The 12927-nt window shown below is 49.4% G+C and overlaps 1 protein-coding gene across 13 annotated transcripts in view; it reads left to right on the forward strand.

Moving 5' to 3' along the window:
* Usp20 (ubiquitin specific peptidase 20) overlaps nucleotides 1–12927 on the forward strand; it is a 39667-nt gene that overhangs the window by 5724 nt on the left and 21016 nt on the right. For 7 of the 13 annotated variants that reach the window (XM_078048453.1, XM_078048455.1, XM_078048445.1 and 4 more), the window contains exon 2: nucleotides 11351–11447. In XM_078048453.1, the coding sequence (XP_077904579.1) occupies nucleotides 11367–11447 (81 nt within the window). In that variant the 5' untranslated portion in view covers nucleotides 11351–11366. Of the gene's footprint in view, nucleotides 1–4769; nucleotides 4864–7871; nucleotides 8141–10734; nucleotides 10852–11350; nucleotides 11448–12927 lie in introns of those variants that run through there. The other 6 variants (XM_078048448.1, XM_078048450.1, XM_078048449.1 and 3 more) reach the window with 5 other exon arrangements.

Below are 12927 nucleotides of genomic sequence, written 5' to 3' on the forward strand. Positions count from 1 at the left end.
GCGACAGGGACTCACTGTGTTGCCTAGCACCTTGCTGTTGCTGAGGCTGGCTTTGACCTCAGGATCCTCCTGCCTCAGTCTCCTGAGCTGCTGGGATTTCAGGTGTGTGACACCACTCCTGGCCCTTTTTTTTTTTTTCAATCAGAGACCCTTGGTTTATTTATGCACGGTGCTGGGGATGGAACCCAGGGCCTTGTGCATGCGAGGCAAGCACTCTCAGCCCCATCCTCAGAAACTTAATGTTGATCAGGACTGTAAGCACTTCCCAGAGCTGCCATGACCAAGTACCAGAGCCTGGGTGGCCTAAACAGAGGTTTATTTTCTCACAGTTCTGGAGGCTAGAAGCCCAAGATTAAAGTGTTGATGGGTTTGGTTTCCTCTAAGGCCTCTCTCTGTGGCCTGAAGATGGCCACCATCAAACTGTGCTCACCTGGTCTTCCTCTGTGTGCATGTACCCCGGTGCCTCTTTGTAGAGGTTTTTCCTCCCTCCATAAAGATACCAGTCTGATTAGATTAGGGCCTACAGTAAAGATCTCATGAGCTGTACCCCCAGCCCTTATTTATTTATATATTTTTTGTTTTAATTAGTTATACATGATAGTACAATGATCTTGAAATATCATACATTTGAATCAGATAGGATATAATTTCTCATTTTTCTGAATGTACAGGTTGCAGAATCACATTGGTCATGCAGTCAAGTATATACATTCAGCAATAATAAAGTCTGTTTTATTCTGCTGTCTTTCCTTTCCCCCCTTCCCCTCTTCTCCCCTCCCCTCCCATCACTTCTCTCTACCCAATCCTTTTTTAATTTTAGGCCCTAGGAATTGAACCCAAGAGGTACTTTATCACTGAGCTCCATCCTCAGTTATTTTTATTTTTATTTTGGACAGGGTCTTATTAAGTTGCTGAGGGTGGCCTCAAACTTGTGATCCTCCTGCCTCAGCCTCCCAAGTCACTGGGATTAGAAGCAAGTGCCACCATGTGCACATAAAGATCTTATTTTAACTTAATGACCTCTTTAAAGACCTGATCTCCAAATGCTATTGCATTCTGGGGTACTGGTGGTTAGAACTTCAGCATATGAGTTTGGATTGGGGGGGGTACCTTTCAGTCTGTAATAAATGCTGTCATCTAATATGTAGTCCATATTCACATTTTCCAATTGTCCCAATACTGTTCTGTTTTTTTTTTTCCTGTTATACGTGACAGTAGAACTTATTTTGGCAGAATATACATACATAAGGTAAAACTTATTCTAGTGGGTCCCACTCCTGTGGTCGTGTATGATGTGGAGCTATCCTGTCGTGTACACAGACACAAAGCGAGGAGAGTTATGACCAATTACCTCTAACCCATGCAGTTCTTAACGGCATTTACCCCTTGACCCAGGTCCAGTTTGTCCTGTCTCTGTAGTGTCTTCTGTCTGGAACTGTTTTTCAGCCTTTGTTGAGAAAGAGAACTATCCAGGCGCAGGGAAGCTGAGGTGCACAGAGGAGTTGGGGTATTTTTGTCAGTTTTGTTTTGCTGTGACCAAAAAACTGACAAGAGCAATTAGAAGAAGAGAAGTTTATTTGGGGCTCCTGGTTTCAGAGATTCCATCTATGGTCAGCTGACTCCATTGCTGTGGGCCCCAGATAAAGCTGAGCATCATGTGGAAAGTTCTGGCACAGGAAAGCAGCTTAGGACATGACTGTCAGGAAGCAGAAAGAGAGCTCTGTTCACCAAGGACAAAATATGCACCCCAAAGGCAGTGTGCCCCAGTGACCTGCCTCCTCCAGCCACTCTACTGCCTACGGTTACTGCTCAGTTGATCCAGAGCCGAGGATTAATCCACTGATCAGGTCACATCTCATAATCTAAGCACTTCACCTCTGAAAATTCCTGCCTTGTTTCACATGAGCTTGGGGCGGGGGAACACTCACATCTATGGCCCCTCAGGGCAAGAAAGCTGTCCAAAGGTTGATTCCAGTCCCTGGGGTCACCTTTCCTGGCTTTTTCTTTGATGTCAAAGTGCTGTGGTGAGATTGCAATAGATCACCGAGTTGATCTTGAAGCAGGAGATGGTGGCCCAGGGCAGACTGCAAGTCTGCACTCCTGGACCCCCTCCAGAGTTAGAGCACACCTTGCGCAGTTCAAAACCACAAGTAAAATATGTCAGTACATTCACCGTAAGTGGCTGTTGCTAGGATCCAAAACCACAAACAAAAACCGGGAGATCTAAAATCATGAGATGTAAAATCATCAGCAGAGGGGAAGGGGTCAAAACGACCCTAGTTGAGTACAATTTAAAGAGTGGTTACTAACATCTAAACAAACATTCTCTGACATTCTGTGCATTCAGGGTACATTGTACAAGTACAGTGCATGAAAATTGCCATTTTGTGTTGCCCAAGATATACTAAGGCAGGCAGCTGCCTTTCCCATGGGAGAAGCATTTCTTACTCGACATGGAGAGTCAGGGTAAAATGGAGTCTGTTTGGTCATTGCCCGAATAGCTTGGCCCATAACACAAACATCAGGAGGTGAGCTTGGATCTTAAAAAGTAGCTCCAAGAATCAGAGCTACCACATCGTCAGTCACTGCTCATATCCAACTTGATCAACATGCAAGTTTTCTTTGCTGGGCTGGTAGGCTTGCGGAGCCCCGAGTGAAGTCTGCTGGAGAGGGCCCGTGATTCCATTCCTGCAGTCTCAGAGTCCTGATCTCACACAACCAGCAACACAATCTATAATGGTAAACATCTTCTGAGCATTCCTGCCATGCCGATCAATAGGAAATCTGAGCCACTCTGAGAGTCTGTGTGGTCAGAAGTCATTATGCTAAATGCTTCCTGTGCATTAGCTTACTTCATCTTCTCAGCGATCTAGTTGCTGTCATTGTCCCCCTTTTATGGATGAAGAAACTGAGGACTGAGTGATTTCACTTGCAAGTGACAGTGGGGTGGTGGATCAGGGCTCGCTCTCTGTGTCATCGCCTTCTGGAACACCTGCGATCATGCCTAGGATACTGTGTGAAGCAGCTGATGGTGGCAGGGGGTCAGTAGAAGGTGGCTGCCTAGTGTGTGCCTGTGGGCAGCCTAGGGTGGAATCCAGGGGTCTGTGTCCCTTGAGAGCAGGGCCCGTGTCTGGCCTGTTTGCTCACTGGCCCTGAGGAAGTGCTTGGTCAGTGTTGGCTGGGTACTAAGGCAGAGCAAATGGTAACCTTCAGAGACTGAGACCGTAGCCCCTGCAGACATGTGCTACTGGGGTTTCAGACCCACCCGTGGGACATTAAGCACTCAAAGTTTAGTAGACTTTTCTCTTCACACAATATTTTTTTAGTTGTGGATGAACACATCTTTATTTTATTCATCCATTCCCTTACATGGTGCCAAGGATCAAACCCAGTGCCTCACGCATGCAAGGCAAGTGCTCAACCACTGAGCTGCAGCCCCAGCCCATTCACATACATTTTTTTTTTTTTGAAAGAGGAGAGAGAGAGAGAGAATTTTTTTTTTAATATTTATTTTTTATTTCTCGGCGGACACAACATCTTCGTTGGTATGTGGTGCTGAGGATCGAACCTGGGCCGCACGCATGCCAGGCGAGCGCGCTACCGCTTGAGCCACATCCCCAGCCCCCTCACATACATTTTTAACCATTAATTTTTTGAAATGTTAGTAAGCTTTAAACTTTTTATTTGGGTGGGGGGACTTTTCATGTTGAGCCCTTGTGCACAGCTGGCAGGCACACTTATGGGGTCTCTCTGGAGGGAAGCTTGATGGTCCATCTCCAGAGCTTCAGAACATTTATTTTGACTCTGCAGTTCGTGATCTTTGCCTCAGAGGCTGTGCTTTCTGATCTCAAAGCCCAACTTTCCGGACATAAAACTAAAAGAAAATTTTATTCAGCTTTTTACTTGGGGACCCATAGCTGAGTTTGTCTATCCAGATGCCAGAGAACCATCAACGGACCAGGCTGCAAGGCCAGCACGAGGGACAGGCCCGTAATGTCTGCACTGTGTTCCAGTCCTCCTCTTTATGACCGATGTCACTAAAGACAAAGGAGAACAAGACCATCTCTTGGAGGCTCAATATCGGTAACCAACAGGTGCCCGGCCGTGTCTGTACAAGTCGGGAATCCTGAGAATGAATATTTACAGATGCTTTCTCCTGCCAATCTGAGTTTGGAAAGGAAGGAATGAGGGGGAAAAACTCTTCCTCTTTCTCTCTCTCAGGCACTAGGTAGAGACACAGGAGAGCCACTCGTGAGGAATTCTCGCCTTTTCCTGCCAGCTTCTGCCAGTTCCCAGGGTCCTATCCACAGGCTCCAGAAAAAGTGGGTCGTGCCGGAAATCCTGGCTGGCTTGGCAAACACTTGTCAGGGAGGAAATATAAGTTCCTTTTTTCGTTTTCTTTGCTCTCCTGGAAATTGAACCCAGGGTGCTCCACCACTGAGCTACACCCCCGTCCTTATTTTATTCTTACACAGGGTCTTGCTAAGTTAAGCTGCCCAGGTGGGCCTGGAACTTGCAATCCTCTTGCCTCAGCCTCCCGAGATGTGGGGATTACAGGTGTGCACTACCACACCTGGCAAGATTTATAATTTTTTTCTCAACACTCCCGAATTCATAATAAACAGTGTAATGAAAGATTGACAAGAGAAAAGCAAGCTCATTTATCAACACGCGCGGCGCACATCATGTGAGAGAAAAGCCCTGTGAAAGGCCACTCAGAGCAGGGGCTGAACTCGGCTTATGTAACAGCCTCAACAAGGAACATTCACTTTGAGAGAAGTGACAGGAGAAAGGACAGCAGCCCTGTGCTTTCAGAGGTGGGGACCTGGGCCAGGACCAGCATGGAAGGGACTCGGGCCTGAGGTTGGTTTGCAGACTCCCTCTGTTGCTTGTTGGTCTGAAGAGCTGTGCCCAGTGGTTAGCTTCTGTCCTTCCTGGGCCACGTGGGAGGGGACTGCTTTCCAAACTTATGTCCTGGTTTTAGGCAAGTGGGGAGGGTAGGGAGGCACATGCTGGGGGGCACATCCTGGTTTCCTTCAGCCCTGTGTGAGGAGCTGGCAGGAACCCGTACAGGCCTTCGCGGAGACAAGTGTTTCATTTCTCCTAAGAGTGGGATTGCAAGGTCATACAGGTGTGCTTGACTTTGTAGGAAACTGCCAAACCTTTCCAAATCTCTTTGTACCGTTTTACTTTTCCATCAGAATATATGTGACTTCCATCCCATCTTAGCAACACTGGGTATCGTGTTTCAGAATTCTTAGTTTCATATCTTCTAGGGGGTGAGATGTTAACCTCTGGTTTTAACTTGAATTTCTCTGAAACTGGGCTTTTTTTTTTTTTTTTTAATCTTTTTTAAACAGGGTCTTGCTCATGGCCTAGGCTGACCTCAAACTCCTGGACTCAAAGGATCTTCTTGCCTCAGCCTCCCAAGTAGCTGGGATGACAGGCATGCCCTGTTGTACCTGGCTTACTGGCCATTCCTAACCAAGAACTGTTAATCATTTTCCCATTTTAAAATTGGGCTGTTGGGGCTGGGGATGTGGCTCAAGTGGTAGCGCGCTCGCCTGGCATGCGTGCGGCCCGGGTTCGATCCTCAGCACCACTTACCAACGAAGATGTTGTGTCCGCTGAGAACTGAAAAATAAATATTAAAAATTCTCTCTCTCTCCTCTCTCACTCTCTCTTTTAAAAAAAATAAAATAAAATAAAATTGGGCTGTTTAGCTGGGTGTGGTGGCATACACTAGTAATCCCAGCGGCTCAGGAGGCTGAGGCAGGAGGATCAAAAGTTCAAAGCCAGCCTCAGCAAGTCAGGGAGGCCCTAAGGAACTCAGTGAGACCCTGACTCTAAATAAAATATAAACTGGGGATATGGCTTGGAGGTTAAGCGCCCCTGGTTCAATCCCTGGTACCAAAAAAAAAAAAAAAAAAGGATATATGTACATATTTTTCTTGATGCACAACTCTACACTTTTGTGGAGTACAGTGTAATATTTTAACACATGCATAGAGTGTGTGGTAATCAGATCAGAGTCACTGGCATGTCCATTATCTCAAACCTTTCTCATTTCTTTGGGTTATGAACCTTTGGAATCCTCTCTGGTGGCCAGTGTCAGGTAGCGTACTGTAGAAGAGCAGAAACGATTCCTCCTGTCCACCTGCACCTCGCACCTTGCCACCCCCCTGCCTCCAGCCCATCCTTCCCAGCATCTGGTAACCCTGTTCCACTTTCTACTTTTATAGCCTCCACATGTGAGGACACTTAGTGCTTATATTGGTTTTGTTGTTGTTGTTTGGTTTTGGTTTGTGTCGGGGCAGGGGTGGGACCCAGGGCCTGCACATGCCACGCCCTCAGCCCCAGCGCTTGTGTTTTTATGCTGACTCATTTCACTTAACATAACTCTTCTGCTTCCATCCGCATTGCCATAAATGACAGGATCTCATTTTCTTTCTTCTGGCTGAGTTATTCCAGAGTGTGTAGTGCCACACTTTCTTATCCGTTCATGTGCAGTGGGCACCCAGGCCGGTCCGTGTCTTCGCTACTGTGAACAGCGCTGCGGTAGACACGGGTGCAGGTGTCTCTTTGACATGCTGATTTCTTTGGATATATACCCTGTGGTGGAGTTACTGGAGCTTTTTGGAGGTTTAAAGCCAGGCATGGTTCTAGACTCTGCTCTGCTCATAGCACTCATGTCTGTGTTTGAGCCAGTGCCATATGGTCCTGATACACAGTCTTGTCAGGCAGTGTGGGTCCCCAACTTTGTTCTTTTGCAGAAGTGTTTTGGCTGTTCTAGGACTCTTGTTTCCACGTCCATCTTAACAGTATTGAGCCTGCTAGTCCATGAATGTGGTATCTCTCCATTTATTCAGATCTGATTTCTCGGTTTGGAGGATTCGCTACCACGTGTCTGTAAGGGCCGTGTAGCACAGCAGCGTGTCGTTGTGTTGTGCATACTCAGCTGCCTCTTGCTGCTCATGTAGGTCACATCTGTTGCCCTGTCAATCATTAGCAGTGCCACAGAACATGTGTGTTGTCTTCCTGTGCACCTGAGTTTTACCTTAGAATAACCCTGGAGCTAAGTTACCTTCTTGTCGTCTTTGCTGTTTGCCTTGTTTAACTGTTGAGTTGGGTGCAGTTGGATGTGGAGGGCCTGTGCTTCCTGCTTGTTCTCAGGAGGCCCAGCAGCATGGATCCTGGGACAGGTGTTGCAGACAGTAGCAGTGGGCCAGGCTTGTGCTGTATGGTTTTAAACAGAGAATTTTTTCAAAAGGATTAGGAAGAAAAAAAAAAGGAGATTAATGTGAGAGAGGTTGATGTGGCCTGTCAAACCTCAGCTATTCACCATCTGGTCCTTTGAAAGTTTGCTGAGCCCTGCTTTAGAACACGCTCTGGCTGGACAGATCTGATCACCAAGTGCTTATTACCTGGGCAATTGACCTGGGCTGAGCTGGTTAGTACTTAATTAAGCTCCAGCTCCGTTTTCTCATCTGTGAAAGTATACTGGGGGTTGTTAGAGGGCTTTTTTTTTCCCCTCTGAACTTGCAGGAACCTAAATCTGATTGCTCCTGTAGGTCCTATCCCCCTCTTCCTGGTTCGGGCATCAGGGTAGTCACCTGGCTCCTGCCCTCCCTGGCCATCCAGCTGAAGAGATGGGGCATGTACCAAAGACACTTAAAAAAAAATCACACCCTGCTTGAAATAGCTGAGGACCAGTGCCAACCCAGGGCTCCAGGCCTCAATAGAGACAATTAAAAACAAAACAAAACAAAAACTTGGCTTCCAGTGAGGTTTGGAATTTAGAACCTTGAACCCTGTATTGTCATGTGACTGTTTGAAATGTTACCTTCTAACTGCCTCTCCCTCTTTGAACTGCCCACACCCAGAAAACTGTGATCACAGAGAAGAGGGCTGCGGTGACATGCGGGTGAACCCTGCTGTGCCGTAGCCTGGCTTGTGAAAACTTGGGGATTGGTTTAGAGCAGCACAAGATCCCCCAAAGGCTCAAAGGATGACCTGAGGGACCCAGTGGCCCGTATGGAAGTCGCCAGGCCTTCCCATCCAGAGGGCGGACAGGCTGTGGCAGCCTGGTGGCAGTGAAGGATCAGCCCTGCGAGGGTCTCCTCTCTGGGGGATCACAGAGGTAATGCGGTGACTAGTGACGGGCCGGCACCCACTCCAGCACTGCCCAGCTTAGTAGCTGTCCTGTGGGTGGGCTGGGGGTGTTGTAGCCTGTGGATGTCCCGGGCATGCCAGGTGCACTTGCCCCTTCCTAGGATGGAGTCCACACAATCATTATTCTCTGGTTTGTGCTAAGAGTGATTTTAAAATAAGAGAAGTGTGAAATGCCTGGTTGACCCCCCAGGCTCCCTGCAGGAGGTCCCCCTTACTGGATGTGAGCTGGGGGCAGAGAAGGTGGATACCCATGGCCTCCCCAGCACACCCCTCAGACAGGCACCCAGTGGGCGCTGGTCTCTGTTTTGGTGAAGGAACGGAACTGTGTTTATGGGTCGTTTTTTCCAAGTCCTCATCTCTTAGAAAAGGTGCTAATAAAATGTGACTGTGTGTGCCTGGGGGGGGGGGTGCAGAGTGGTCGTGAGCTGTTGCCTCCAACCCAGGCACCTGGGAGTGGTGCGTAGCCCCCTGTCTCTGTGGTCTGAACTTCCTGGGAGTGAAGGGGAAGGGGAGAGTGGCTATGCCTCCCAGGCGCCTGTCTCCTCAGGAGGAGCATCGGGGGCCACCACAGGGCCTGGGGCTGCAGGGGCTGGTGGCCTGTAGGTGTCCATGGCGCTCGGCCTAGGCCTGGCTCCCACCATCTAGCTGGGAGTCTGGGCCGGTGGCCCCGGCTGGCCACTGGGAGTGGGCAGCGGCCCCAGGAGGGACCTGGTGTCCACCCTCTCGTCTCCACTCACGTGTTGGGTTACTTGGGCCCCTGTCAGCAGCCGCGCAGAGCTGGGGTCAGTCGTAGCTTGCTGATGGCTGCGGACCCCCTGGGTGGCTGGAGCACTTACTTATTTTGAAATGTTTTCTTTTGAAATAGACATAGGTTCCTATCAGTTGTGGAAATGCACCTAGAGGGCCCCCGTGGCACCCTGCCTTTGTCATGGCTGCAGGATGACTCTAGGTGACGCCCACGCAGTCCCGAGCTCACTCAGGTTTCTCCAGCTCTGCAGCCTCGCGGTGTGTGAGTGTGTGTGTGAGGTGTGTGTTCTGCGTGGTGTGGTTTTTTTTTTTCTTTTTAGTATTTATTCTTAAGTTTTTTTTAGATGGACACAACATCTTTATTTTTCATTTATGTGGTGCTGAGGATCGAACCCAGTGCCTCGTGTATGGTAGGTGAGCACTCTGCCACTGAGCCACGACCCCAGGCCCCCATGGTGTGGTTTTAACACGCTGCAGGTCTGCCTGTCCACCACGGCCCTGTCCGCACACAGCTGCTTCTTCACCGCCAGGTGCTCCTCAAGCGAAGCATTGTTTTTTTTTTTCTTTTTTAAATTTGTTCTAATTAGTTATACATGACAGTAGAATGTATTTTAACATATTGTACATATACGGAGTGTAACAATGTAACTTCTCACTCTCTGGTGGTACTTGGTGTAGAGTCACATTGGTCATGTAGTCATTCATGCTCCAGGTTAGTAATGTCCTAGTCACTCTACTGTCTCTCCTATTCCCACCCCCTCTCCCTTCCCTTCATTCCCCTTTGTCCAATCCAAAGTACTTCTATTCTTCCTTAAACACCCCTTCCCCACCCCCTTATTATGAATTAGCATCTGCGTATAAGAAAATATTCTCCTTTGGTTTTTTGAGATTGGCTTATTTTATTTAGCATGATATTCTCCAGCTCACTCCATTTACCAGAAAATGCCATAACTTCATTCTTCTTTAAGGCTGAGTAATATTCCATTGTATGTATATACTATATTTTCTTTATCCATTCATCTGTTGAAGGGCACTTGGTTGGTTCCACAATTTAGCTATTGTGAATTGAGTTGCTATAAACATTAATGTGGCCGAATCACTGTAGTATGAAACATTAATTTTCCAAACCAAAATCTTTTTCTTTTTCTGATTTTAGAGAGAAAGAAATGGTATGCAAAAGAATTGGCCAGGCACAGTGGTACACACTCGCAATCCCAGCTACTTGGGAGGCTGAAGCAGGGGGGGGCACAAAGGCCAGCCTCAGAAACTTAGTGAGACTTTGTCACAAAATAAAGTAAAAAGGAGTATAGCTCAGTGGTAGAGCACCTCTAGGTTCAATCCCCAGACTACAAAAAAAAAAAAAAAAAAAAAAGCGGGGATTAAAAAAGAAGTTGATCTAAGAAGGAAAGCAGATGGCTGGGAGCTGTGGCACCCACTTGTAATCCCAGCAACCCAGGAGGCTGAGGCATGAGGATCTCAAGTTCAAGGCCAGCCTGGGCAAATTAGCAAAACCCTGTCTCAAAATAAAATAAAAGGACTGGGGTATAGCTCAGTGGGAGAGCACTTCCTGGTGTGTGTGAGGCCCTGGGTCGGTCCCCAGTACCACTAAGTAAATAGATAGATCCATAAATTCATAAGCACATAAATGACAAGAGTGTTGAGAGGTACTGACCCCTGCCTTAGTGACTGATTTCACCTTGTCCTTGAGACTTTCTTACATCACTTAAACAAAGCAGCACAGCTGTCCCCCACTGCTCGAACCTGCCCTGGCACCATCCCCAGCGGTTTGTAAGCACTCTTTACCTGGTTTCCTAGGTGGCGCTCTGCTTCTCCTCCTGTTCTCAGGACATTGTCCTCCTGTTCTCTGGACGTTCTCCAGAGGTGGTGCCAGTCACCCGTCTCCCCGGTGTCCTGCTAACAATGCAGCTGTAGGTGAGCTTCTCCCTGGAAGTGAGGCAGGTGGCCTGCAGGCCCTAGGCCTCCCACGGGCTCTTGAGACCACCCAGGCCCAGGCCAGCGTCTGCTCCTTGCCCTTTGGAGATGCAGCCTTTCCCCCGCCGGCCCTCTTGGTGCAGTGGCCTCCTGGACTTGGGTTTGGCTTCCTACCGAGGAAAGCCGCCACAGCTTCCGTCTTCCATGTGCAGCTCCTGAGCACAGGCAGGATAGTCGTGCCTTCTGCCAGGGATTCTGGGCCTCCCGCATGGCTCTGGGCAGGCGCTCTGTGGGGGGCCTGTATTAGACTCTGTGGTCTCCCTGAGTCCTCCTGGCAGCCGTCTGAGGCAGCTCCATCTTCTCAGACAAGAAGTAAGGCTCAGGCTAAGTGCTTCCCTGGGTCACCAGCTGGTGTGTGGCAGAGCCAGACTCAAAGCCAAAGTCGAGTGCTTCACCTCTAGGCTGCCATTGACCCAGGACTGCCTGTGTCTTCTTGCAGGTGAGCCCAGGAGAGAATGGGTGACCCCAGGGACTTCTGCCCTCATCTGGACTCCATAGGGGAAGTGACCAAAGAGGACTTGCTGCTCAAATCTAAGGTAAAGGGGCAGACCTTATGACCAGGGCCCATGCCCAGGGTTGCTGTGCCTGGTGCACCGTGTCTGAAACAGGCAGCACTGGCTGCCTTGGGCGCTTAGCCTCTGTGCAGATGGGGAGGCTGGCATCTGTAGGGAGTCCCCTTCCAGGGCTGGATCCCGAGGCCATTAATTACAGTCTAGATGGGCCATTAGCTGTTGGGGCCCAGCAAGTGCTGCTGAGTCTGCCAGGACCAGTTTTAGTTTGCTCCTGCTGTGTGGGAGGAGCCCAGGGCCTGGGAGAGCCACTCCCAGCCCTCCATTCTCACTACCTGGGCTCAAGTGGAAGTCGAGGCGCCACTTCTCTGAATGGGATGATGCATTGTAATTGTCTTTTTGTTGGTGAATTAATATATTTTGAAAAATCATGCTGTCACATGGCCAAGAATGAAACAGCAGGAGAAGGTAAATGTCAGAAGCCCCCTCCTCCAACCCCCTAGGTAACCACCTGCCTTGGTGTTTATTGCACCTTTTCAGTTTTTCGTGCAAATACAAGCAGATGCTCTCCCTCTCCTTTCTGCCCTTTCTTGCATAAGAGAGGGCAGACTGCCCCCTGTTTTGTGTGTAAAGTGCTTCAGTCACAGAACAGCCTCAGGTTATAGAGAGGCCCTGTCCTTCTCTGTCTGGAAGCTTGGCCACACTTCATTGTGGACACAGTGACTGACCCCCTGAGTGCCACTGTGCGTGGCAGAGCTGTGCAGGGTGGATTTCTGGGCACATGCTGGGCTTTTTCCAGCCCTACCTCACCGCACCAGTGGCCTTTGGCTTGAGCAGGGTCGTGGACCCTGGTGAGAGAAGTTCTCCAGCATCTGGAGCTACTTTCGAAGTGAGTCTGCCGCCTTCACGGCGTGGACAAGGGCAGAGTGAGGCTCCAGTGCACATTTCCGCACCCTCTGATACCTGGTTTCTTCCCAAATCGCACCAAGGAAGGAGCAGGCCAACCAAGAAGGGGTTTCCCAGGAGGCAGGTGTCAGGGCAGAAGGCGAGGGAGGTGGGGCCTGGGACGGTCTGGGCTGGGCCTTCCAGAAGTGTGCTAGTGTCCTGGGGCCCCGAGCGGAAGACTGGGCTCGTCTTCGGCACCTCTCTGACCATCCGGAAAGTTATGGAGTAAACCCAGCACTGTTTTAAAATACTCAGGGGCGAGGCTCTGAGCAGGCACGGTGCAGGAGGTGCTGCCAAGAAGTGCTCAGAAGACCTCAGCTGCCGGTGGCTGGGGGTGGAGAGGAGAGCAGCATGACACGGATTTCAGATGAGCACAGACAGATGGGCTGCTGGGAGTGGACAGAGTCAAGCACACCGTTCGCTGCGGGGAGGCCGAGCAGTTCCGGTTCTTGGGGCTCATCCAGTGGATGTGTATCTAAGGACACTGCAGCATTTATCGGACCCTTCCATGGAGGAGGACACTGGCAGCCACCTGATGTTCATCAGCAAGAGAATGGGCAAG

The sequence above is a fragment of the Ictidomys tridecemlineatus genome, chromosome 4, assembly GCF_052094955.1.
Source record: "Ictidomys tridecemlineatus isolate mIctTri1 chromosome 4, mIctTri1.hap1, whole genome shotgun sequence".
In the NCBI taxonomy this organism is placed as follows: Eukaryota; Metazoa; Chordata; class Mammalia; order Rodentia; family Sciuridae; genus Ictidomys; species Ictidomys tridecemlineatus.